Source organism: Anolis sagrei, chromosome 1 (genome assembly GCF_037176765.1).
Source record: "Anolis sagrei isolate rAnoSag1 chromosome 1, rAnoSag1.mat, whole genome shotgun sequence".
In the NCBI taxonomy this organism is placed as follows: domain Eukaryota; kingdom Metazoa; phylum Chordata; class Lepidosauria; order Squamata; family Dactyloidae; genus Anolis; species Anolis sagrei.
This window is the reverse complement of record NC_090021.1, coordinates 194,965,227-194,993,158: the sequence shown is the minus strand read 5'-3', so window position 1 is coordinate 194,993,158 and position 27,932 is coordinate 194,965,227. Positions and strand designations below refer to the sequence as shown.

Here is a 27,932-nt window from a genome sequence, read left to right as displayed (position 1 = left end):
GAGGCACCAGCAGTACTTGGCAGAGAAGGCTAAAGACTGTAAAACTACAACTTCCGTGTTTTCATAGCATTGAGCCATGGCAGTTAAATTGGTGTCTTGCACACCACAAAGAAGGGGATATGGCACTCTGGAAAAAAATGAGGGGGTTGAATTGAGACCCCAGGAGTTTCCCACTCAAGTCATTGAAGATTCTTCTGACATCATAACTCTTGATAAGAGAGTTTGGTAGCTTTTTATCCACTGACTCCTCAGGGGAAAAAAACACATGACATGTAATGTTGCAACCCAGAAACTGCCTATCTCTGTCTGAAAGTCCTCCTGCCAGGAATCTTAAACACTTGCTCAAAATTGAGCCTATAAGTGAGCCCATCAGGAGCTATTATTAAAGTTAAAGCTTATGCTTGGCTGCTTTGTTGGATTATTACAGGATGAACCTTCCAGGCTCAGAATTTAAGCCTTTTATTCAGTGAGGCCAGAAGTTGGGGCGGGAGGAGGCAAAGGCTGGAAGAAAAATCTGCTACAACTTGTTATTGCTGCAGTTCATGGCTTTCTACTTTTTTGATGTATCATGAATATATTACTCTAGCAATCTGGGGCAGGTTGAAACTAGGTTCCAGACCACAGAGATGTATAAAGATCACATTTAGATGATTTGTTATTGATTTCCATACTTTTCTGGGATGTTTTGAAACTTTTGTTCTTTTTACAGGGACCTCAAGGACCACAAGGTATTCAAGGAGAAAGAGGTTCACTGGGTGAAGGGCTTCCAGGACCAAAAGTAGGAGACTTTTAAAAAAGTCATTGTGTTTAAATGAATGCCTTTTTGCCATAAATATAATATGTGCCATTGTCCATTCTGAATAACCAATATATACCAAGATATGAGTTGCACCCAGTCATACTAACTACAAAAGATCCTTTAATCTAGCAAAGCCTTCTACAATGGCATCATTAGCAGAGTGCAAAAGGTGCAAATTCCACTGAGTGAGACCCTCAGAAAGGTGGCACCAAAATGACTGTGTGTAAAATGTTTGTGCCGTGTTTCAGCAGAAACTGATTAGTTTGTATAAAAATATATTCCTGTAGTTCAGTGGTTCTCAACCTTCCTAATGGGACTGTCTACAGACATCACATGCAGCTCCTGGAACGATTCCATCAGCGCTGCCTCCGGAAAATCCTGCAAATCTCCTGGGAAGACAAGCGGACAAACGTCAGTGTGCTGGAAGAAGCAAAGACCACCAGCATTGAAGCGATGGTCCTCCAACATCAACTCCGCTGGGCCGGCCACGTTGTCCGGATGCCTGACCATCGTCTCCCAAAGCAGTTGCTCTACTCTGAACTTAAGAACGGAAAATGGAACGTTGGTGGACAGGAAAAGAGATTTAAAGATGTGCTCAAAGCCAACCTTAAAAACTCTGGCATAGACACCGAGAACTGGGAAGCCCCGGCCCTTGAGCGCTCCAACTGGAGGTCAGCTGTGACCAGCAGTGCTGCAGAATTCGAGGAGGCACGAGTGGAGGGTGAAAGAGAGAAACGTGCCAGGAGGAAGGCGCGTCAAGCCAACCCCGACCGGGACCGCCTTCCACCTGGAAACCAATGCCCTCACTGCGGAAGAAGATGCAGAGCAAGAATAGGGCTCCACAGCCACATACGGACCCACAAGGAAACCCGTGATGGAAGACCATCTTACTCGTCCAACGAGGGATCGCCTAAGTAAGGAAGTAAGTAAGTAAGTAAGTAATGCCACAAGCCTTAATCCAGTTCCTCATGTTGTGGTGACTCCCAATCAAAATTATTTTCATTGCTACTTCGTAACTGTAATTTTGCTACTGTTATGAATTGTAATGTAAATATCTGATATGCAGAATGTATTTTCATTCACTAGATGAAATTTGGCACAAATACATGATATGCCCAAATTTGAATACTGGTGGGGTTGGGAGAGGATTGATTTTGTCATTTGGGAGTTTTAGTTGCTGGGATTTATAGTTTACCTACAATCAAAGAGCATTCAGAATTCCACCAACTATGGAACCGAACTTGGCACACAGAACTCCCATGACCAACAGAAAATACTGGAAGGGTTTGGTGGGCATTGACCTTGAGTTTTGGAGTTGTAGTTCACCTACCTCCAGAGAGCACTGTGGACTCAAACAATGATAGATTTGGACCAAACTTGGCATGAATCCTCAATATGGCCAAATGTGAACAAGAGTTCCTGTGATGCCTCAAACAAACCACAAATTCCATAGGATGTTGACATGGACTAACTGTGCCATAACTTTGTAGTGTGAGTGGGCAGTTAAAGTAGAATAGCTGTGCCATAACTTTGTATTATAAATGGTGGTGGTAAAGTCAAAAGTATTCTACAAGGAAGGGGAAAATCAGTAAAATAACTTTTTCTCTTTCTGGTTAGGGAAGTTTCTGCTATTATTACTTTTTAGTTAAGTGGCTTAAGCATTTGCAGTCGAAAGCATACCAAAATTCAACAGGAATACCAAAAGTAAAGTATAACTCTATTAAAAATGAGTGGCATCCCTAAGGTATAAGGTTTTCTTCATGTGGACATAATTCATCATTCTCATCATAGCCTGATACAGAAACTGAGTCATGTTTCAACTAGGGGCTGATGTTCACACCCGTAGATAAGGTGCAAGTAGAGGAAGCTGTTCTGGGACCTGGCCTCTGATGAGAGCAGGGAAGGAGCACAAAGACACTGTCTGCAGTTGGTGCTCCTCTTCCACCCTGTTCATTGGAAAAGGAAAAACCATGTTGGAAGAGAATAGCTGTGCCTGAAAAAAGAGCTTGAATGAGTAGTACTTTGCTGTCACTACATTTTCTCCTTAATGGTAATCTAGGCTTTTAAACTTAACACTGGTCTAATGGAGGGACACCATTAGTAGTACACCAGCATTGAAGCGATGGTCCTCTGCCATCAACTCCACTGGACTGGCCACGTTGTCCAAATGCCCAACCACCGTCTCCCAAAGCAGTTTCTCTACTTCGAACTCAAGAATGGAAAATGGAATGTTGGAGGACAGGAAAAGTGATTTAAAGATGGGCTCAAAGCCAAGCTTAAAAATTGTGGCATTGACACTGAGAACCGGAAAGCCCTGGCCCTTGAGAGCTCTAGCTGGAGGTCAGCTGTGACCAGCAGTGCTGTAGAATTTGAAGAGGCACAAATGTAGGGCGAAAGAGAAAAACGTGCCAAGAGGAAAGACCGCTTTCTACCTGGAAACCTATGCCCTCACTGCAGGAGAACATGCAGGTCAAGAATAGGGCTCCACAGTCACCTACTGACCCACCGCCAGTACACTGACCTTGGAGGACAATCTTACTTAGAGAACAAGGGATCACCTAAATAAGTAAGTAACTATGGCACTCACCCTGCTTCTCATTACATGACCTTCGTATCTGTGGAACTACTATAAATGGTTTCATATATCAATATCCAACAAAATATGCCCTCTCTAGGCATTTTATGTCCTCCGGTGTGACATGGTGTTCTTCAGCCGGAAATGCTTTGTTTATCCATGGTAGCATGTATCCACATGAAGTATCACCTGCAGATATGGAAATGCATAGTATTTAAGATTAAAGTCACAAAAGCCCTGTTCCATATCCAGCCTGGCAGCCCTAGGAAATGGTGTCCCATTATTGCTGTTGTTGTTGTCTTTTGAAGCTACAGCTACTGCTGGATGGTGGATTAAAACCTGTGTTCATATGCATATATGTGGATTGTGTTCATGTGGGTTGAAGCTTATGTTTATGAGACACATATAAGGTGATCACTCTATCAATTTTTCACGTGCCTCTGCAGGAAAGTTTTGGCCTCCTGCTGTTTTCATTGTATATTGTAGCAGCTTTTCTGTATAAAGATAAAAAATGCGAATTGAAATGTGGTCGCACAAAAAAGAACAATTCCTTGGAGACATGAAGCAATTCCATCCCAGTGAACATGAAGCCAAAACTTCACATCAGCTTAGTAAAGTTAAAGAGGCATTAACAAACTGAAACTACAAAGGAAGTTTAAACAAGCAGAATGAATGGAAGGAAACAATTTGGAATTCAGCCAGGACTCCGCTCTTAAGAAAACTCCATCCTGTCTCAGCAGAAAATAGAAAAAGAAACAAAAAAGATCAATCATTTGTGTATACCTTTACCTAGTGAATGGTGTTCAATGGTAATGTGATCTTTTCCATTTTTAAAGAAGGGAATAAAGTTTAAAAAGAAGCAAATAATTGACTTCTTTAAGACATAAACCATTCAATTTTAAATTTGAAGCTCCAAAAGCATTTAGGAAGAGTAAGGGTAAAGAATTTGACTATTTATTTATTTCTAACATTTCTACTCCACCCTTCTCAACCCCCAAGGGGGGACTCAGAGCTGGTTACACTGGCAGCGATTCGATGCCAACATGTAAAAAACAGATACAATAAATATAACAGGGTATAAACAGTAGAAAACAGTAAATTAAAAACAATGTAAAAACATTATTATCAAGCCAATAGTTGCATCCAGTCCAATTTCACATCTGAGGTGCTTTCATGCCTGCTGTCCAAAGGTCTGGTCCCAAAACCATGATTTCAATTTCTTCCTAAATGAAAGGAGGGGTGATGCCGATCTAATCTCGCTGGGGAGTGAGTTCCACAGATGGGGGGTCACCACCGATAAGGCCCTGTCCCTTGTCCTCGCCAAACACGTTTGTGAAGCTGACCGGGCCGAGAGCAGGGCCACCCTGGACGATGTTAAACTACGAGGTGGAACATAGAAGGAGATACGTTCAGACAAGTAAGCTGGGCTGGAACCACATAGGGTTTTATAGGCCAAGACCAGCACTTTGAATTGTGCTAGCAGCCAGTGGAGGGGTGGTATGCTCCCTGTATGATGCTCCAGTGAGCAGTCTGGCTGCCGTCCGTTGGACTAGTTGGAGTTTCCAAACAGTCTTCAAAGGCAACCCTGGTTAAGGGGGTACTACAACTCCAAAACTCAAGGTCAATGCCCACCAAACCCTTCCAGTATTTTCTGTTGGTCATAGGAGTTCTGTGTGCCAAGTTTGGTTTAATTCCATCATTGCTGGAGTTCAGAATGCTCTTTGATTGTAGGTGAACTATAAATCCCAGCAACTACAACTCCCAAATGACAAAATCCCCACCCCAACCCCACCAGTATTCACATTTGGGCGTATCAGGTATCTGTGCCCAATTTGGTCCAGTGAATGAAAATACATCCTGCATATTACATTACGATTCATAACAGTAGCAACTAAAATAATGTTATAGTTGGGGGTCACCACAACATGAAGAACTGTATTAAGGGGTTGCGGCATTTGGAAGATTGAGAACCACTGATGTATAGGTAACATCTACTATGTGACATGCATTGACTCTTTCCCGAACAATGGAGAATTCAGGTGTGGTTCAACTATTGGAGAGAAGGGAAAATGTCTTGCTGATTGTTTTGTGAATGGTGTTCACATTGATTTGAATCTCATCCAGTGAGTAATTTCAGTCTTTGGTATGCTTAGTATTTTGAATCATTTGAATACATTATCAGCAGTTCCATCTGTTTGAAGTGAAAGGAATCCAAGATTATAGTGAACAATCGTATTGCTAATTACCATGTAAATTTATTTTTCTATATAGGGAGATCGGGGCTTTGATGGTCCCAAGGGACCCCGGGGACAACCAGGCATAGGCATCAAGGGTGAAAAGGTGAGCAGTAAATATGCCAGTGGATTTAGAAAATCCAAAGAAATTCAAATGCCGTGTGACTGATACTAATCACAAAGGGTGTAATGAAGCAAAATAAAGAGTTTGCTTCCCCAATGGACATTGAACAATACTGTATTTTGTGGATAGATTGATGCCCAATAAACTTCCCAAAGGCTCTTTTAACTTCCCTTCATAGTAAAGTGTGAGATTAAATAAGAGGTGGTTGATTCTGTGGGAAAGTTAAGTTCTGGAATGGAGTAAAAGTGACTGTATAAGTCCCTCACTGCAGCAGAGGCAGCATTTATAAAGCCTGCTATTTAAATGTAACTGAGGAAATATAGAATTGGTGTGTCAGCTCATCTGTATTGAGCTGACAATGCTGGCTTCAAAGAAGCTGTATCGAATTGTACTCAATGAGCATTCCTGTACTTTATGAGAAAGGTATCAAAATTATATGTGAAGTAGTAACTAATCAAACTTTGTTTGTCAGGGTGAAATTGGTCCTCCTGGTTTGCCTGGACCTATTGGATTACCTGGGGTTGGAATTCAAGGGGAAAAGGTGAGTGCTTGCTTTAAGAAAACTACTTATCCCACATTAAAATAACTTCTCTTGCAGTATTAATATTCTTTTATGTTTCCCAGGGAGTAGAAGGCCCCAAAGGACCACCAGGGCCAAGAGGACCAGCGGGACAAGGAGTACCTGGACCAAAAGTGAGCAAAAGTAACCAGAAACAGAACTACAATTTGTTTGTGTTTAATATCAACAAAAGATGTCTTCATTTGTTCTAATGTTCTAAAGCAGGTGTGGGCAAAGTGACCCACACTCTTCCCAAAATTGCCACCCCTTCCTTCCCTCCCAATCTAAATAAAAACTATTAAGGAAAATTTGGGGTTTCCATCTATTGGAGAACTCCAAAGCCAGTGGTTTGTTTATTTATTTATTTATTTATTTACTGAATTTATATGTTTGGGCTTTATGTACTAAGCAAAATAGGTGTCCTTGTACTACTGTGTTGCCATACTCAAGCCATGATTCAAGCTTGTCAATTTGCTGTTTGTGCACTGTCAAAGGGTGATCAAGGCTTGCCTGGTGAGACTGGAGGCCCTGGAGAAAGAGGTCTTGGAGAGCCTGGTGCAAAGGTAAGGTCTCATTCTAATGATAGGACTATAGACCTATATTCTAAATAAAATTTGAAATCTTTGTGGGTAATAGCCATAGTTCAGACATATACACAAACAGCACTGGGCTATTTGTCAGGCACTGTGTTATAGCATCTAAAAGGTGGTGCATCTCCTGTCATTTTAGAAGGCACTAGAGGTCCTGAATTCAATAGCCCCATCACCCTCTTCCAGCAGAGAAGAGGTTCAATCGATTCTCAACTGCCTTCTTCAACATATATGAGGCTTTTAGAAGGAATTGACTCTGATGCTAGGTTTTCAATCCGGGGCTGGGAATCTCCATTAACTGTTCCCGAATATTTACTGACTGCTCCTATAATGACTGAGGAGCCCCCGGTGGCACAATGGGTTAAAACCTTGTGCTAGTAGGACTGATGACTGACAGGTCAATGGTTCGAATTCAGGGAGAGTGGGTTGAGCTCCCTCTATCAGCTCCAGCTCCCCATGCGGGGACATGAGAGAAGCTTCCCACAAGGATGTCCCCTGGGCAATGCCATCTTTGCACATGGCCAATTCTCTCACACTGGAAGTGACTTGCAGTTTCTCAAGTCGTTCCTGACACACACACACACACACACACAAATATTAACGAATGACTGTTTAAGATACCAGACAATCAAGAGCAATCTTCTCCTTTGGTATCCTTCTGATTTCACTTTCCATCATCTCCTCCTAACACGGCAATAGTGTGATGTCCACATGGGACAGGACTGGTCTAAATCACAATGTGTGGTGCCATGTTTCTGGGAATTGGAATTGCTATACTACCTGGGGTTGGATTCAGAAATCTAGTTTTAAGAAGTGTGTATTTATTTCCCATTCTGTACAATGATGTGATGTCAATTGCCATTCTGCACTGTTTCTCTGAAATTGGTTGTTAAAATTGTTAAAAGATTCAGAGGCTAGGGAGGTTAAAATGAAACAAATAGGAAGAAGAGACAGAGATTGGAGCAGATGAGGACAGAGAACAAGAGGGTTAAAGAGAGGGAAGGGCTGGATCCATCTGAGGGTCCTTCTACATTGCCCCTATATCTCAGGATCTGATCCCCGGTTATCTGTTTATCCCAAGTTATCTGGAAGTGGAGAGTCATATATTCCAGTTTAAAGTAGATAATCTGGGATCAGATCCTGGAATAAAGGGCAACGTTGAAGGGCCCTGAATCATGGGGGAAGAGCCAGAATGGGAACAGCCCAACCCCCACCTCCTTCCTCACTTACTGGGCAACAGTTATTGCAGTCCACAGCTATCCATTCCTTAATGCTTGGAAAACAGCTGACTGACATTCCCACGTCCTCTTGCAAGTGATCTCTTGCAACAGGCGGAAGCAGGACCTCAGCTGCAATTCCAGCTTCCATCAGAGATCACTCACCTGAGAGGTGCTGGAAACATCAGTCAGCTGCTTCCCAACCAACAGAATGAACAGATCCCACCGATTGCAGCAGCTGTTCCTGGGTAAGTGAGAACTGAAAGACTTTTAAGGTTAAAAAAATTCTCTGACCTATCTGTTTACTTTGCATATTGTGTACACCTTTGTATATTTTAATTGATTTGTCTTGGATTTGGGCTAGTAGAAACAAATTCAGAATTGAATAGATACCTTTCCCCTTTTACATTAGGGGGAACCCGGTTCTTCAGGACTGGCAGGATTGCCTGGCCTTCCAGGAGAAGATGGAGCACCTGGACAAAAGGTTCACTTTCTTACCATTTAAAAAAAATGAACTATTTACATTGACAGAATGATATCCTCAATATCTGAAACAATAAGGTAAATGTGGGCCATGTTCATCTGCAGTCAAAAATTAAGTTTGTGTGTTGTGATGAGCTAGATTTATGTCTGTAATTGGAGACCATGGGGGTAGGGCAAGGCTCAAAACTGGGGTAGGGAAAGGCTCTGTCTTTTATGCTTCATTGGGTTGGTGCTAAAGAAATCGGTCACCCAAAATATTATCCAGACTTTGAAGAAGCCATTCTATTTGGAATGACAGATGGTATCTAGGATTAACCAAGTGTTGGTTAATTTATTTTTGAGTTTCTGTTTTGTTTTCTACATTTTATAGAGTTTGCCATTTTATGCCTCCATGATAGAAGGAATACAGACTCAAGTAACTAAGTAAATAATTAATTGCATACATGTTTTGGTACGCTTAAATGTCTGTGTACATTACTGTGTGTAAGGTAAAGGCTTCCCCTGACATTAAGTCTAGTCATATCTGACTCTGGGGGCTGGTGCTCATCGCCATTTTTAAGCTGAAGAGTCGGTGTTGTCTGTAGACGCCCACAAGGTCATGTGGCCGTCATGACTGCATAGAGTGCTCTTATCTTCCCACATAAGTGGTACCTATTGATCTACTCACATTTGCATGTTTTCAAACTACAAGGTTGGCAGAAGCTGAGGCTAACAGTGGGAGCTCACCCTTCTCCCCAGATTCAAACTGCCAACCTTTCAATCAGTAAGTTCTGCAGTTCAACCCACTGTGCCACCAGGGGGCCCTATTTCTGTGTGTACACAGGGTTTTATACAAAGTGATGTAGCAAATAAATTTGATTTGCCATAATACATGTAATTTACCATAAGCTTTCATTGGCTGCAGCTCACTTGCCTCTGATAAAATGAATTTGGGCATTTCTCTTATAGTCCTGAAGAACTCTCTTTCCTTTTTTGTACAGTACACTGTGATAGATCCAACCCTTCCTTTCTATTTCAGGGAGAGCCAGGTTTACCTGGGCTCCGTGGTCCAGAAGGCGCACCAGGGATTGGAATACAGGGTGAAAAGGCAAGGAATTAATTATGGAATTCTTGAGCAAAAAATAAAGCCTAATTATACCTTGTTATTACTGTGAGCAACATCTTAAGAAAGTGATTTTCCCAAACACCTGAAAAATGGTGATGCTTTGAGGTTGATGGTTTTCCAAGGAAAGAAAGAGCGGGCAGTAATGATATGTGCAGAGGTTGTATCAGACCATTTTAAAAAATTATTAATGGAGTCATAATGCTCCATTAAATTTTTAAAAAACTGAATTTGAGAGAAACCAATTTTCTTTTGGCATCATGAACCACCCCCTCTCCTTTCTACTGATCAAAACAAGGCACTACCTGTTAGTAAATGTACTGATGAACATATAGATCTCAGAATTACCCTTGCATTGTGCTAGCAAGTATTTTATCATTTTCCACCACAAAGTTAGAATGGTGTTCATATTAACTCTAAAGTAAAATGAAATACATTTTTTCCTAGGGTGATCAAGGCCAAAGAGGTATACGTGGGTTATCGGGACCAACTGGAATACCTGGACCAGCAGGGGCTAAGGTATTGCTCTTCTATTATTGCTTCTTACTAGCATCTCTGGCACAGTTGGGCAAACTAGTAATAGGAAAACTAGGCAAAGTGCTTATCACACATTTTACCATTGTTTATTTATTCATTTTCAGGTAGCCAACATCAATGAGTTTTCATCCCATTGCAAACAGTAGTAATATATGTGTATGATTCTAATTAAGATTACAGGAACCAAAGATCCTCTCACTTCCCTCCCCTCCCAAGACCCTGAGACAGGAATGGGGCTTGATATTTCCCTAAGACTCGTCTGGAGGGGTTGAGCCCCTCTGAAATTGGACTAGTCATACTTCTATGCCGTTGAGTCTCTTCAGGAATTAACAATCAGAATTGCAATGATAAAACACTAAGAAATATTAAGGCAGTTGTTCTAGTTGAGTCTACCCAGAAACAAGAAAGTCTGCTTGCAATGGTGGACAATGTATTAAACTTTAATTTATTGATTAACAGTTCAGGTGCAGTAGGAAATTAATTTTCTATCAATTAACATTTTAGTGCATTTTTTTCTCTCTCTAGTCCCATAAAATACTCATAATAAATATATGTAGCCATATCTTATGAAATGCATCTCAATCAACACATAAAAGCAATATATAATAGTAATAATAATAATAATACCTTTTCAAAAATCCATAGATGCAGAAGGCAGATTATTTTGAAAATGAGCTACTTGTGAAAACTTTTGATGTTATGTATATTATTCATAGCGAAAACCCGGATCTTCCTGTATCTTGAAAACACAAGCATCCTTTCTTGAAAAAGTTTTGACATTTGAAAACATTTTATTCTGTTATTTTAATCCATTGTTTTGCTTCTTGTGGCAGGGTGAACCTGGTGTGCCAGGCCGCCTCGGAATGCCAGGTCTACCAGGACGAGCCATTACAGGACCAAAGGTGAAGAGCTGTATTTCACTCGCTTTGTAGTATTCCTTATATCAGTATGTTTTGGCTTGGCAATCATCTTTGATTAGCCATTGTCTGTTATTAGGTATAATTACAGGAAATGATCGTGTTTCAATTAAATTATTCTTTGCATGTCAAATAGTTATTTGGAACCTAGGCACTAAAACAATAATTAGGAAGGACATTGTGACCATTTCATCACACCCAGCACTTGTGGGGCAAATAAAACACAAAGTATCACTAAATGTGTCTGAAAAAGAGATACTGGGTTGGAGAATAATTGGAGAGAAATGTGAGAACTGTCCTTTTCTCTAACCTGAATCTATTATCTCATCCACAGAGCCAAGTAGGGTTTTTTAAAAAAAGAAAAAAAAGATCTGCAATCCTGAGTGGCTAGGGCACCCAGGGTTTTTCCATCTCTGCACTGATCTACAAGATTGAGACAAACAATTGAACAGTTTGCTCAAAGGAGGAGGGCAGGGAAAGAGATGAGCTAAACAGCCATTCATGGCTGCCTTAAGGTGTTTGTTTTCTTGGTTGCTAGCTAGCTAGTGAATTTAGTGAATGTACTTGTGGTATATATGTGTGTGTGTGTGTGTGTGTGTGTGTGCAGTATGTGTGTGCAGTATGTGTATGGTATTCCATTGCTATACTGCTTTTATTTGTTTATGGCATATTTGTGGTGCCTTTATGAAACAATGCACTGTACAAAGAGTGGAAATAAACAAATAAGCAAGCAAACAAATAGACAAGTGAAAATATGCTAATAAATTAAACAAGATTAAAAACGTTGAAAGCAATAAAACTAAGTGATTGAATTGTGTCATTGGGTGAGGATATAAGCTACAGGACACACGTATTCAGGAGGGAGATCCCCTTTGAGGCTTGCCGAAAGGGGAGTACACATTTTGAGGTCTCTTCCACAAGGCTGGTCAATCCAGAGCAGATTAATTCACCCCAGTGCCTACACAGGCACCCCAGGAACCAGGTGAAAGATCAAAGGGAGTCCACACGTCCACCAGATCTCTTAAGCAACATTCTGATCTGAATTAAATAGGTCTGTCAAAAGCAAGGATCTTGGCAAACAGCTTCCAAAGCAGTTGCTTTACAGCTTCACAAAGCAAGGAAATCAATTTGAAAATACCCATGAGAATGCTGGACTTTCAGGGGATGGTTTGTCCACCTTCCTACTGGACTATTTAGCTGCCTTATTATTCCAAGTGCTTTCCCACTGCTGTTTACATGAGCATTCCATAGTTTGCATTCGCTCCTTCCTGTGCCTTGTTCAGACACAGGAGGGATGCAGTGGATTTTCTGTATGGGATCAAGATTTCTGATTAATCTTTTTATCATAATGTTTCTGGCTGATTGTGAGTTGGAGTTTGTGTTGTGGTGGTATGCTTTTTTGACACCCTGACTTCAAGCAAGCTGGAGTATAGTGCCTATGTAGATGGGGCGTGAGTTGCAAGTCTCAAACAAATTATAATGACTCCGGAGCCTGCTCCTTCCTGTGCCTTGTTTCTCTGATGGGGAGTGGACTATGCTTCTTTCTGAACCAATAGAAATGTCATGATTTAAACAGATTCCAGATCATTCTTTCTACAGAAATGTTTCTATATTGTCTGCAGAGATGTGAGAATGTAATAGACTAATATAGGGTGGCCTATACTATTGATTATACTTATGTCTGTATTATTTCTTTCAAATAAAATTATTTGTCATTATTTCATATTGAAGTAAACAACTTTCTTTCTTTCCTTCTCTTTCTTTCTTGCTACTCAAGGGTGATATTGGATTGCCTGGACCGCCTGGCCCAATTGGGGAACAAGGCATAGGTATTCCAGGGCCTAAGGTAATAAACAAATCCTCAGGCAAGTACTTTTCACATGCCTAAGCAACTATCATAGCAGAAAGTACATATATTTTCTTTTTGAAAAAACAAAGGGTGACCGTGGACAACCAGGACCACTGGGACCATTTGGACCTAAGGGAGATGGACATCCAGGTCCACCTGTAAGTATTCAAATCCTTTTAAAAGATTAAAAGATGTTGTTTATAACTAGTCCCTGAAGAATGGTGGTGGTGTTGAAGATATCAGCAGACACTGAACCTATAGAGAAGAGGAAATTTAGAGCTCACAGGGCTTCAGTGAATTAATATGTCCATGTATGTCTTTCTCCTGACCCGTTGCCTCTAGATATAATGAGTTCACGAGTGGTTTTCAGGGGCTTTCACTATTGCCTTTTTGCATTCCTCATTCTCTATAAATATAGAAGGTAACTTCAAGACTGAAAATCCCATTGCTATTTGAACATGATTTGAAACCTATCATTGCTCAAGATTTCACAGTATGAGGAGTTGGGGTCAAGGTCTGAAAAGGATCCACTTTCCATTGTTCCACTGGATGTGGGTTATTGTGTGGCAGCAGTGATCCCTATCATCACCACCTCTGCCACTGCCATTCTCAGTTGTGTTGTCAGTTAAACTATTTCCCTAGATTGCTTTCACAACTTGGAAGTAATGAATTGCAGTTTATGTAGTTATCTTTAACAGGTTCATGCTTTTTACTTTAAGAGAGTGGAACAAATTTCAATTTCTGCAGTCACGTAGCAAGTAGAAACTATGCAGTTGGTACAACATTTTCTAGTTATTTTTTAAAGATGTGTTGGGGAATTTTTATAGTCATCCTAATGCTATACTTTTTTCAATCCTGAAGTGATTTTAAAGGACATAATATAAAATAATGGGGAAAAACAGTTATTAATTACAACAACACTGAAATCAGTAATAGCAACGGATTGAATGTTAAATATGATAATGAATAGTGCTCAAGATCATCCATTGGATTTCCCTGGAGGAGCAAATATTTGAACCGTGATCCACAGAGTCATGGTCCAAAGCTCAAGTCACTACACCATGCTAGCTCTCTTGATAGGGATACAATTTTGAATTATTTAAACATGTAATAGGAAATATTGTGTTATCTTAAAACAATTAATACTTAAGCAAATTACTTTCCAACATTAGGGTCTTCCAGGTCTTCCAGGAGCTCCTGGGGAGCAAGGCCCTGAAGGGATTGGATTACCTGGACCAAAGGTACAAACTGGTATTTTTGTATTTAAAAAGTTATCAAAGTATAGCTTCTGAGCTAATCATATAGATTATTAGACTGCCATATAGTAACTGAAACCCAGATATAATATGGCCCTCATTTAGTGTATAATATGGGTATACAATTTGGCAGGTATAGCCAACCTATATATTCCATATTGATTACTATTTTGTATGCAACAGTAACAACCACTGTGAAATTGTGAAATTTGTTCAAATGTTTTTAGGGTGATCCAGGTGTCAGAGGACCAGCTGGTCTCCCAGGACCCCCTGGGGAAGGCCTTCCAGGACCCAAAGTAAGTAACAATCACATCACAGTTGAAACAACATGTCGCACAAATATGTGGGGTGTTGAAAGAAGAAAATTGTATTTTAAACAAGTGACATGGAATGTAGTGGTATTTATTAGAATATTTCAGCCCTTAACTTGTAAAGACATTGTGCTATTCCTTCATTCAGGGCAATATTGGGAGGCAAGGACCACCTGGAGCCTTGGGACCCCCAGGTGAAGGTATCCAAGGACCAAAGGTAAATTCATATCACATTAGTGTGTAGATGTAATCAACAGCACAGGAAAATTACAGTAATTTTGCAAATCTCAGGGAAAGTTTTTAAAGAGATTATTTTGTTTTAAAACTTGATATTGTAAAGTCTGACGAATGAAAGCCAAGTATTTCCACCATAAAGTGGAAAACTGTGTAGAAACCAAGTTGGTTAATAGGTTCAAGTTGCTTTTGCTCTTCCTGAAACTATTTGTGAGCAAAACTATATTAAAAAAAAGAACTTCTCAAAGGAATAATGGCTAAGCAAGTTCATATGACATCTAATCCCAAGGCCAATTTCCAGGTTCCTGAAAATGTATATGAAAATAATATATGCAGAATTTTATTTGTATGACTATATGGATGCACTCCAGTATGCTTATGTGGCAAAAAACAATTTGGATAACATTTTCTTTTTTAATTTGCACTACTAATCATAATTCTTTACTCTAACTTCATTGATTTATGATACATAGACATATTTTTAAAAGCCAATAATTCTGACCGTTAGGGTGAGCAGGGAATTCAAGGAATGCCAGGACCCCGAGGGCCTCCAGGAGAAGGGCTTCTTGGACCAAAGGTATGATATGGAAACCTAAAGAAAAGACTGCACCTATGAAAAAATATTCTGCAAATGTTTTGTGAAAAATTGTAAACATGTTAGAAAATCATAGTAGTTATGTTGTCACTAATTCCACTCTCGTTCGAAAGATCAAAGTACTTTTCCTTGATAGGATGAAATGTATAAGTCTGTGATTTGATTTCAATTATTATGTGTCCATGCCCAAGTACATCACACCAGAGTTCTGTATTGAATCAATTTGGAGAGAATCTTTGCAAATATTTGACTGATATATAACAGTCAATTTCAATAATAAATGATAAATCACAGTGGTCATTGGAATAATGGTCTTTATCAGTAGTGAATGATTCACACCATGGTGATGAGGCAAAAGTAAGATATTTTACAGATGTCCTATAACTGATTCCTAGGGTGACCGTGGATCTGCAGGGGAAAGAGGAAGAAAAGGCGAGAAAGGAAACACAGGTGATCCTGGTTCAGCTGGAGATCCTGTAAGTATCTTCAGCCTTTCCCTACTAGGAGCTTTCCACATCCCATAATTTAATCATCAGCTACAGGATTCTGGAAGTCACAGTTTAGAGAAACTCATCATTAAATTTCACCAAGGCTATCACTCAGGGCCCTTCTACACTGCCATGTAATCCAGAATATCAAGGCAGATAATCCACGTTATCTGAACTGGATTATATGACAGTGCAGACTCAGATAATCCAGTTCAAAGCAGATAATCTGGATTTTATACAGCTGTGTAGAAGGGTCTTAGTATCTTCAAATAAGATGACTCGGGTCAAGCAAATAATCCGATATATCTATAAGTGCTTAAGAAATAATTTCTTATGTATATAGAAATATTTTAGATAAGTCTCTCCACTATCCTCCCATTGATGTCAAAAGTGCTTAGACAATAGAATAGGCACAGTCTTGTCCTTAGAATACAAAAATCTTAACAAGCAGTCATATGAGAGGCATTTTTTTTTCTAATGGATTGTGCTTTTCAAAACTGGCTGGGATGAGAACTTCACAAAGTTCATTTTTTGCTTATAGCTTCCACAATCCTCTAGCCAACATGACTGGCATGATGTTGGCTGCAGAATTCTGGAAACAACAGTCCAAGAAAGTAAATATTCTGGATTTTGGACTTGAATGAATTGTTTATTGTACCAGCCATAGGCCATGACATCATATAATATACAACCTTTAAAAGTACAATACAATAAGTACAATAAGCACTTTCCAACATAAATATTAAAACGTATTGTCGAAGGCTTTCATGGCTGGAATCACTAGGTTCTTGTGGGTTTTTTCGGGCTATAGAGCCATGTTCTAGAGGCATTCCTTATACTAGTTCTTTAAAATTATAATAGCAGTGACATGATTACAATAACAAATTTGTATCATCCCAAACTATCTCCATTTCCATTTGTAGCTTCCGCTGTGGACTTTACTAAGTCCAAGCATGATGGTTCTCCAAGTGATTTTGGATTTGACTCATCCTCTCTGTGATTTATAGAGTAACAGCCTTTCAGTGAGGAAAATATATTCAGACCTCCCTCTTACAGGATTTGTTTTATTATAACAGACAGTTATTTGCTTCCCAATAATTCTAGCATCTGCCATAGTTACACAGATACATTTCGTAATCACCTGCCAAAAATGCTGGAAGTGTCTTATTTAGAAATAATATGTTAGGTTAGGGATGTTACAGAAGAGGATTATTATTAAGTATACTATAAGAGCTGGATTTACTGCCTTGCATCTGGTAGCAAGGAAGGCAACATGCATGAGTTATTAATACAGAGAATTTTAGTTTAAAAGCTTATATCATAATATGGCTAAATTTTATTTTAAAAGTTCCTTACTCTTCTAACAAAACCCTGTCTACAGATGCGGATTTACTAAAGGGCTAACTACATGTTGCCCATAGACGTGTACAGTAATTTCTGTGGAGTTGTTTGGTGGCTATCTTCTGTAGCTGATTCAGGAAAGCTTAGAGATAAATGGGAATGACTAAATATGTGATTATTATTTCAGGGAAAAACTGGACCAAAGGGAGATCAAGGCCTTACAGTAAGTCAATTATTATTTGCAAATACAATACAATGCTCCAGAGGGCTCTCAGCCGCTGCATGCCTTCCTTGGGCTGTCTTCTCGGCATAACGACAGGGCCACTCACATGCGGTGGATGAGAGCACTCCAGAAGGCTCTCAGCTGCAGCATGCCTTTGTCCCCTGTCCTTTCTGCATAAGGATGTGGTGGGCCACTGTGTCCTAATGCTGAGAGGTCAGGGAAAATGGGGAGGACCTGAGGTAAGCGCCCAGGGGGCCGCATGCAGACCCCGGGCCTTAGTTTGCCCATACCTGCTCTGATGGGACAACCGTTTTAGACAACTCACAGAGACAATGCATGAATGCAAAAGTAATGTAATTTTTAATGAAATGCAGGTAACCAGTGTGGTTCCCTCACACTAAAATGTCTGTGTTAAAGGAAATGAATCTTACATGTTATGAGAAATGACTTGCAGCCTCAAGTTAGAATTAGATTTCTCTACAAAGACAAAATACACTTGGCCCTCAATATCTACTGTGATTTGGTTCCGGGACCACCCACCTATCCCCAGTGGATACCAAAATCCATTGAGGCTCAAGTGCCATTATAATAGTATAATAATATAGTAAAATGGTGTCCCTTATATCAAATTGCAAAATTAAAGTTTGCTTTATGGATTTTTTAAAAAAAATTCAAGCCATGGATGGTTGATTCTGTGGATGCAGAATCCATGGTGATGGGAGCTGACTGTATGCATTACATTTCTAAGAGTATTTGACATCTACAACTAAAACTTGCAGAATGTAATGAAGCATTTAAAACACTGACTTAATGAACTTATATTTAAATGTTTAATTTACCTGTCATGAAAGATATTAGCAATTCCGCAAACAGCAACAGCAGTTTGGATACACTTAGCAGATGCCTAGTTATACAAGTACAACAGCTGTTCAGTACTGTATGCATACACTTTCATTGTCTTTTCTCACCCAGAGAGAAGATATCATTAAATTAATTAAGGAGATTTGCGGTAAGTTGCCAACAAACTTTGTCATTTAGGCAATTCATTATTCTGACTATTCATCCCCCAAGCCAAAGATACCTGCAACTCCAAATCATTGATCATTTCTGTATGCAAAAAGAATTTGCAAAAAAATAAACAGGAAATTGCCCAGCACCCAGTAAGAAGATTGTGATGAAACAATACAGTATGTATCTCATGCCCTCCAACTGTCCCAATTTGGTAGATGAATCCTCCCTCATTCAATTTTTCTTCTCCTTCTAAAGTATCCAATTTTGCCTTTCCTCCTTCCACTTTACCCCTTTCTCCTTAACTTCCTCCAGCTGCAGAAAACTGAGCACAAAGTGTGAAAGTGTTTGCACTGAATTAAGTCAGCAGGGGAGAGGAGGAGGCAGAATCTTGTTCATCCCAATTGGCTCAGGCAAAAGCACACTGTTACAGCTTCTCTTACCTTGCCTGTCTTTTTTCACTGACAACGTTTGTCATCTTGACTAGTCTCTGGTGTTGCCACGAAAGTCCCAGGTCTCATTGGAGTGTCTGGAATTGCCTATCAGTCAGAACTGAGCCATAAAACAACAAAGGTATCATGATATACACACCCAATGTCTTTTGGAAGGCTGAGTCAACGTCGAAGTTTTTCATAAATGGAGATTTTGGGGTTTTGCAGTAGCTCAGAATAGGGTTCTTTCTTCAACATTTCTAATATAAAAGGAGCAACAGGGGAAAGGTTTGGTTCAACAAGACAATTATCCCTAGCAGCAGTTTGAAATTTACAATTCAGAGGTTTTCTAAGACAACAAAGTAGATTACAGATAATCTGTTTAAGCATACTAGTCCACAGTCCAGAACCAGATTGTCCTTAAACCTGGACTTTGGTCAACAGCTGGAGTCTATTGAAAAAATCCACATCTCATTTTGCCATTTCCCACAGTTATAATTGTGGCAGACAATTTGTACATCTTATTCAGTCCAAAAACATCCATTAAAATGTCTCGTACTTTACTGGGTTCTGTTTCATCTCTTGTCCCATCTTATCTGTAAAGTTTTAAGACACTCATATGAGATGGTTAGTAGTAATGTAGCAGTGCTTTTGTAGCGCTTTTAAGAAAGAAGACAAAATATATGAGTTGCTTTATTACTTTCAAATATTCAGGATTTGATTTGTTGCTTTTTCCTTTGCAGGCTGCGGCATTAAATGCAAGGAGATACCTATGGAGCTTGTGTTTGTGATTGACAGTTCTGAAAGTGTTGGCCCAGAAAATTTTGAAATAATCAAAGACTTTGTTACTGCTCTAGTAGACCGAGTAACTGTAGGGAGAAATGCCACACGAATTGGGCTAGTCCTCTACAGTCTGGAGGTTCGACTTGAATTTGGGCTTAACAGGTATACGACTCAGCAGGATGTAAAACAAGCTATCAGAAAAATGTTATATATGGGAGAAGGCACTTACACAGGAACCGCCATCCGCAAAGCAACCCAGGAAGGATTTTTTGGGGCTCGGACTGGCGTGAGGAAGGTTGCCATAGTCCTCACCGATGGCCAAGCAGATAAGAGGGAAGCTGTTAAACTGGATATTGCTGTTCGAGAAGCTCATGCAGCCAATATTGAAATGTATGCCATTGGAATTGTAAACACTTCAGACCCAACACAAGTTGAATTCTTGCGTGAACTGAATCTCATTGCATCTGACCCTGACAGAGAACATATGTACCTCATTGATGATTTTAATACTCTTCCAGGTGAGCATGCAGACTTATTTCTCAGGAGAGAAAAAATATTAATTTGTATTACTGGTTTTTAGAAGCTGAAAGACCTTAGGATCATGTGTTTTGTTGTCTTTACTCAGATGCCTAAATGAGATATAAAACAGAAGATAGAAACATGGCATCTTCCAGGTGGTTCTAAGTACAAGTTCTCGGATCTCTTAGTCTTGGCCCTACTATCTGGGACTTGTGGAGGTCATAATCCAAAAGTTCTAGAGGACACTATTTCCATCACCTTGATCTAGGAAGAGTTGTAGTCAATAGAGACTATACAACATAGGAAATGTATGTTATATAGGCCAGCTGATAACACATGCAAAACAGACGCATACATTTACTTGTTTATTATTATGTTGTGGTGGTGAATTGTGCCCTACGAGGACTGTGGAAACCTAGCTTGCAATCAGCTGTTAAATTGATTGTGAGATTGTGGTGAGGAAGAGTTACGTTATTTTGAGGAATTAATCATCAAATTTGGGGGACTTTTCCCAAGTTTGGAAAATTTAATCATGTTGATATATTGATTCCATAGATCTCAATCAGCATGGGTCTAAGGCTTGATGTATAATATATGGCTTGAAAACTCCCACTTTTTTCAGCAAGAACCTTAGAGCTTGTTCCTACTGTTTTAAATCCAGAAATATAAGATCTGAGATGCTTCTTGTCCTAATTAACAAAGCCTCTAGTGTTAAATTGCTTTTAAATACTGATGTGCTGTACCAACTCAAAAAGAACTTGAATTTGTTCTGACTAGATCTATTTTTAATATTAAGTCTTTCCCAAAAATGGAGAAACCTGTTTGCAAATGTGGTCTGTGAACTAAAAGATCCATCTTTTTTTTTAAAAAAATCTAGAACCTGAAGAAATTCTACTGTAGTTTATGACTTTAGTTTGAGATAATCATTTTTATGTTCAGTAGAAGACGAGATAATTTGCTCTGTAGAAAAATACAAAGACCAGGTGGTGTAGGTTGCATTCTGAGGCCCCTTCTGAACTGCCATATATAATCCAGATTACCTGCTTTGAACTGAATTATATGGCAGTACAGAAAGGGCCTGAGTATTCTTTACTTAAGAAAACTATTATATGCATGGGGTCATCATAGGTTGACAGATGTCTTAAAGGTACACACAAGGAAAGAACTGAGGTATTGTCATGCAAGATAACAATAACAACAACTACTACTTCTTTTATGACCCACCACCATCTCCCTGAAGGGCTTACATATGGGACAGAATGTCCACAAGACATAAAAGATAAAACATGGAAGCAGAAAAGAATCCTATGTGCCTTGTTTCTCCAAGTTAATATGCACAACTGGTACATTGTAAATATGATACCCTAATTAAATTTATATATCTGGAAGGATGAACACCAGGTAGTTGAAAAAATCATTTGGAAATACGGACTGATTCTGGGCAACAGCATTTGCAGAATTGGGTTATATCTCCAATTACAACATTAAGTTTTTCCTGGTATTGGGGCTTCTGTTGTTGTACATCAGAAACAAGTCACTCTTGTATAAAGAGTGGTTGGTTTTCTGTCTAGCACCCAAACTGAAGACTTTTCACACCTGGAAATGTGATTATGAGTGGTCCCTGTCTCAACTGTAATGAAGAATCTGTGCATAAGAATTCCAGGTTATTCTTCAGCTTGCTGTATGAGTTAATAAATGCGTAGGCTAGAATGTACACACTGTTGTGCACAGTATCATAAAGTTCCAGATGCAAGGATATACTTCTTGCTTCATAGACAAACATTAACATATACAGTTATAGTTTACGGTGCCACAGATAGAACATAATATTCTAATTATTGCTCCAAAAACCACTAAAGAAACAAGCAATCCTTAAAATACATTTAACGAACATGATACAAATTACAAGAATAACTTGCTCCTTGACTAATATTCATATATTGTCACCATTTAGATTTTTATTGTGTTTTATGTCTTTTTTTAAAATAGCATTGGAATCCAAACTAGTTAACCAGTTTTGTGAAGATGAACATGGTGCCTTAATATATAACCGAGTTGGAAATGGAGGAAACATGAATGGGCCATCTATTCACTCAGTCTCGTCTCGTTCTTCCCAATACATTCTACATACTAACAATCATAATGGATATGCAGTATGGTCAAATGGATATGAAACATCTATGAAAGAGAATTCCATAAATCCTGGCCAGCCTTCTCAAACATCAATTCCGGTAATCATTAGATTTCTGCTATTTTCTGATATTATTATTTTGCTTTACTTGCAATTACAGTGTTGCCATGGATTCTACGTCAGTGCCTCAACAGCATCTTGAGGAATCCCATGGATTTGCAATTCGGTGAAGGACTGACATGATTTGCCTGTGATTTCTAACTGCCCCTTCTGAACTATAAATCCTGAGATACTGCACACTGTTACAGTACAATCATAGTGTTATAACTGCCTTTAGTTAAAGGGTCTTAGGATTTTGAATACATCTTTTTAATAAGCTACCTGGTTCTGGTTAATGTCAATAAAGGGACAAAATTAATACCAACAATCTTGGAAGCTCAAAATCACCTGACTGGAGCTACTTCCGTATTTTTAGACCTGCAAACTATTTTTTATCTTGATATAGTAGTCATGGGTGGCAATTTGAGGGTGGAAGTAAAATGGAGGGAAATCTATTAATTGTCCAAATAATACTGAGACCAATATTTACTGATGGAAAAGTTACATTTTAAAATTAGCAGAACTAAATTTTGTTTCAGGACAAAGAATCGCCTGGGATAATTAATGAGAACTATGAAGTGGGATCAGATGGAGAAAATCTCCCATTCTTGTCTCCAATTAATAGCAAAGGTAAGTATTCTCACCGTCAGACCTCTAACAGGACAAGGCATAATCAAATATATTGTTGCCATTAAATATTTTCTTTCTAATGTTGTATCCTGCAGTAGTTACATCAGCAACGCCACTGTCTTCAACATCTTCGCCGCCACCACCTTTGCCATCTCTAACAATAGAAAAGATGCTGTCACCATCTCATTTATCAACTTCTTCCATGGCACCTACGCAAAAGCCAGGTCATTCCATAGATCCAGGTTTTCTAAATACATACATTTTCATATACAAATAAATGTGGAGTTTGTTTCCAAAAGTTACCAAATCCCCAAAAATTGAAAAATGCATTATAGATGTCAGCACATTGTTGGCCAAGAGCAGAATACAGTATTAAGTACAGATCAAACCTATCAAAATGTATCAAATCACTTCGATACAGGGCTAGGAAAAATGCATTTTATAGTAAAAAGAGTGCATATCCTTGACAATTTTGTCTTTCAATTCCTGTATAATATGTTCAAATGGATTTAGTACCTTTGGGAAACAAGTTCCACCAATGTATAGTAAGTAAATACTAATACAGTTTAACATGCTGCTGTTGTGATTAGAGAGTTCATCAAAGTCAAATTAACCAAAGCTTTTTCTGGTGCTGCTAATCTGGCCAGAGTCCAGCTTAGTATTTCTGCTGATGGAAGAACTCTCTCTCTGGATCCAGGAGGAGATGGCTGCCCATCTGATGCTCAGCAGGACCTTCTTCCTCTCCTTCTTCCACTTCCCTCTGAACTATCTAGACCTAGTTCCCACTGTTGCTCTCAGGATCTACTGGGCAGTAAAGTGAAGAAGAAATAATGTCCTTTTGGGGTTCTTCTTTTGAGGAATAAGGGATTCTATCTCCTGCCTTCCTCCCCACCGCAGTGGATCTGCTGTTACAAATAGTGTGTGCATATGTGCCTTCAAGTCATCCATTGACTTATGGCACCCCCTTACATACCCTCCAACATTTCACATGTTAAAATTAGGGACTTGTGTGGCCAAGCAACATCAGAATGTGTTGATGATTACAAAAGTTACTAATGAGGAAAGACATGCAAACTAGGAGAGCTGGAGCAGTTTGTTCTTGCCTGAGCCTATTGGGAAGGGCAAGACTCCACCTCTTCTTCTATTTCTACTTTCCTCCCTTCTGAGTTAATTGAGTGTAAACCAATGTTGCACAGTTTTGAGGTATTAAAATTAGTATAATGGCAATGAGGGAAACTGGAGAAAGCTAGATAAAAATTAGGACTCAGAGGATTAATCAGCAGTATGCTTGCCAAATCTGGACAGTTGGAGGATAGGTGTATAGTTCCCACAATCAAGAGATTGTAAGAAAAGTAATGAAACATACAACATAACTAGGCAAGCTAGGAAGGCAAAGCCACCACTGTGTCTGGCCCATTGATATGGGTGCCTAAAATTCCTTCTTAGCCTCTTTAACTAACATCTAACCAACCTTGACAGGAACTAGAAATGTAATAATATAGCAGCGGTAGTCCAAACTGAACAGGGACTTTCTTGTATGCCCTAAATGTGTGCCAAAAAGGAAAGCCTCCCTGCTAAGTCCATCCAACTGACCGGAGTCCCCGGTGGCGCAGTGGGTTAAACCCCTGTGCCGGCAGGACTGAAGACTGACAGGTCGCAGATTTGATTCCGGGGAGAGGCAGATGAGCTCCCTCTGTCAACTTCAGCTCCTCATGCGGGGACATGAGAGAAGCCTCCCACAAGGATGATAAAAACATCAAATCATCCGGGCGTCCCCTGGGCAATGTCCTTGCAGACGACCAATTCTCTCACACCAGGAGTCACTCCTGACACGACAAAAAAAAAATCAGCTTACTTCAGTTGTTCCAAACTAAGTTTTCAATGCAAAAGAAATTTGCACTCAATTAACTCAGCAGCAAGGAGAAGAGGCAGTGGACTCTTTCCCTTCCCAGTTGGATCAGGCAAAAGCAAACTGTGGCTGCTTTTCCTGCCTTGTCTGTTTTTCATGACACGGCTTGGCCACTTGCCTGATTTTCATTTGTGAAGTACCAATATATGCCTGTCAAATCAAATTTTGTTTCAGTAACATACTTTTGGAGGTCTGGGGATTGTTCAACTTTGCAAAACAGTTTTGGGTGCATGCTCTCTCTCTCTCACCAGATCTATACATTTAACTGATAATATCAGATTGATATTGGTTCTTTTAATTGCAAGTTTATTGTGATAATTATTTCTTGAAAGTACCACACTGAAAACAACTATGTTTTGTTTTTGTTTCTCTAAGAAAATATCCTGAGTCCTCCACAGTGTAAGTTAAGATTAGATCAAGGATCATGCCGTGTTTATATAATAAAATGGTATTATGACAAGCAAGCCAATTCCTGTGCTCAGTTTTGGTATGGTGGCTGTGATGGAAATGAGAATCGTTTTGAAACTGAAGAAGAATGCAAAAAGACCTGTGTATTTTTCTCTGGAGGTAAGAACCAATAACTGTTTCTACTATCAAAATGACTATCTCGGCTATTTTTGAAAAGGAAATTGTATTTGTACTTCCAAAGTCTTGAACATTTAAGGATCTCAAGTTCAGTTCACACACCCCACCTCCACTAAAATCAGCATATAAGAAAGAAAATATGAAAAATTAAGATTATCCTTTGTGATAGTCTTTGAAATGTACACTAGTGAATAGAAATATATGGTAATGGTGATTACAGTGGGCCAATGTGGATACCCAAATCCATTGATGTTCATATCCCATTATATACAATTGGTGTAGCAAAAAGGGCTGGCTCTACCACAATGAAACAGCTACACCAGGCAGCTAACTCTTAGTATTAGTAAAATGCAGAACATTCTTAGTTATTTATTGGTGTCTTTTTATTTCCCAGGAAGGTTCCTTGGTGCATCTGAATTATCACAATGGCATGCCCTATTTGAATTATCACAATGGCATGCCCAAATCTTGGTTCCTATACATGTTTAAAATGTGTCCAGCTGGCTCAGGCTCCCCTTTGTAAAGAGGGGCCTTTATGCCATTGATAAGATCATTATAGGACTGGGAAAATGCAACTAACCTAAACATGTTTAACCAATTTCATATCAATATCTCCATGTTTATCCTTGTTATATGAATACAAAAGAGGCTGAACATTCAAGGCCTACTTTGACACCACTTTGCCATTCCCAAGATGGAAAATGAGACAGGCACATTTGCAGCCAACCCTCCTTTGCAGAGAGTTATGAAAGAAGCAATGTTTCTGTTCTCATCGCCCAACAGTTCAAAGTGGGCGCCAGTGAACAGAAATAGGAAGAGGGGGGAAGATTGTAAATATTTTTGTTTTTAGATGGAGTGATGATGGCTCATTGAGATACAATAGGAAAACAGTATTTTCCTATTGAAATTGGTGTTCAGTTTTTAAATACATCATGCACTTTGTTTTGCATCCATCCATATCAATGCAAATTATATATCTTGCCTATTTTACAGGTGTCTGAAGGATATTAACAGAAATACCTATCAGCCTGAATTCCACAGGACTCCTTTTGATCTAAAAAGTGGAGTTTTTAATGGATACTTTTAAAATGTACTTACTAAAAGGATAGTTTACTATCCTTAAGCCACTTACTCTTGTGTAGTCCTATGAAAGTCAATGGGAGAGTGTATGCCATATTGTTGACTTGAAAAGATAATGTGCCAACAGTATTTGGACACTTGATGGACCATATGTGTTTGGGTTTAAAGTGATATTGAATTTAAAAAAACAGCAGGGAACAACAAGTCACTCTTATGCGCAAACGGGTACTGCAAGTCTTATTTTACTGCATATGTTGATTCAAGGCAACCCATGCATGTTCCTAGGTTAGTGAGAAATCCAATGAAAGATGGGATGTTATTTTTATGAGCAGCAAGGATCCAGTGAGGAAAACTCCATGAAGGCTGTGAGGAGGGAGGAAGCTCAAATCAAGTGTCTTGACTCATTCTTAGACACTCAGATTCTCAACACATATGACTGAGAGAAGGTAATGAGAACATACCAAGGATGCAAGCAAACTCTGCTGCTAAATCATAGCTGGGAGCAGCAGCAGCTTATACAAGACTGGTTGAGTATCATGCATAGCGTTGTCAGAAAGCCTATTATTCTGAAAGCCTATTCGCTTTATAGAACAGCTCTGCACAAAATGAAGCAGGCCTAAGGTTACTGGTTGTTTTTACCCTTTGGAATATTTAAATTTTCACTTGATTGGACAAATTGCAAACTTGAAGCTTACTCATTCCTCTCTGGGTATTTTGGAAGGAGCAGAGATTTGTCTTTCTTAAGGCCAAGCTAAATCTATCAGATTAGTTGCCTTGATAACTTGTAATTTCAGCCTAGGGAATCTATGAAGCTGTCTGATGTTAGGATGAGGATTCTTCTTCTCTGTTGAGTCCTAAAGGTCCATGACTGGGCTTCAATGGATTCATAAACTAGGTGCAAAAAATAGTATCATTTACTTGCTGTTACATTATATTTGTCCTGTCATTATGAACTGAAAGGTAAAAACTTATTATTTTCTAGCATTCACTGTAGCTTTTTCTTTCTTTCTTGACTAGTCCGTAATTTCAAATGTTTGTAATAATATAAAATGTATGCAAAATGATGTGTGCATATATGTATTTTTTTTCTGGGAAGGGGTCTGTAATTTTAATCAGATTGTCTAAAAAATTTCATGAACTAAAATATTATAAGAATCATTCTAGACTAGTTCTCAACCTGTGGGTCCCCAGGTGTTTTGGCCTACAATTCCCAGAAATCCCAGCCAGTTTACCAGCTGTTAGGGAGCTGAAGGCCAAAATATCTGGGGATCCACAGGTTGAGAACCACTGTGCTAGAAGTTTAACGGGAAATGCTACCAATTC

At 39.2% G+C, this 27,932-nt stretch overlaps 1 protein-coding gene across 1 annotated transcript in view; it reads left to right on the top strand.

Moving 5' to 3' along the window:
• The window catches only part of LOC132776711 (collagen alpha-1(XXVIII) chain-like), a 54,028-nt gene extending 26,355 nt beyond the window's left edge, over positions 1 to 27,673 (top strand). Inside the window, 24 exon segments of the mRNA XM_067471723.1 lie at positions 710 to 778; positions 5,646 to 5,714; positions 6,205 to 6,273; positions 6,357 to 6,425; positions 6,786 to 6,854; positions 8,511 to 8,582; positions 9,600 to 9,668; positions 10,131 to 10,202; positions 11,054 to 11,122; positions 12,915 to 12,983; positions 13,076 to 13,144; positions 14,159 to 14,227; positions 14,470 to 14,538; positions 14,702 to 14,770; positions 15,296 to 15,364; positions 15,778 to 15,858; positions 17,399 to 17,434; positions 18,407 to 18,443; positions 19,617 to 20,174; positions 22,165 to 22,406; positions 22,945 to 23,035; positions 23,131 to 23,259; positions 25,320 to 25,511; positions 26,523 to 27,673. Of these exon segments, the coding sequence (XP_067327824.1) occupies positions 710 to 778; positions 5,646 to 5,714; positions 6,205 to 6,273; positions 6,357 to 6,425; positions 6,786 to 6,854; positions 8,511 to 8,582; positions 9,600 to 9,668; positions 10,131 to 10,202; positions 11,054 to 11,122; positions 12,915 to 12,983; positions 13,076 to 13,144; positions 14,159 to 14,227; positions 14,470 to 14,538; positions 14,702 to 14,770; positions 15,296 to 15,364; positions 15,778 to 15,858; positions 17,399 to 17,434; positions 18,407 to 18,443; positions 19,617 to 20,174; positions 22,165 to 22,406; positions 22,945 to 23,035; positions 23,131 to 23,259; positions 25,320 to 25,511; positions 26,523 to 26,530 (2,415 nt within the window). The 3' untranslated portion in view covers positions 26,531 to 27,673.
• The last annotated feature ends 259 nt before the right edge of the window (positions 27,674 to 27,932 follow it).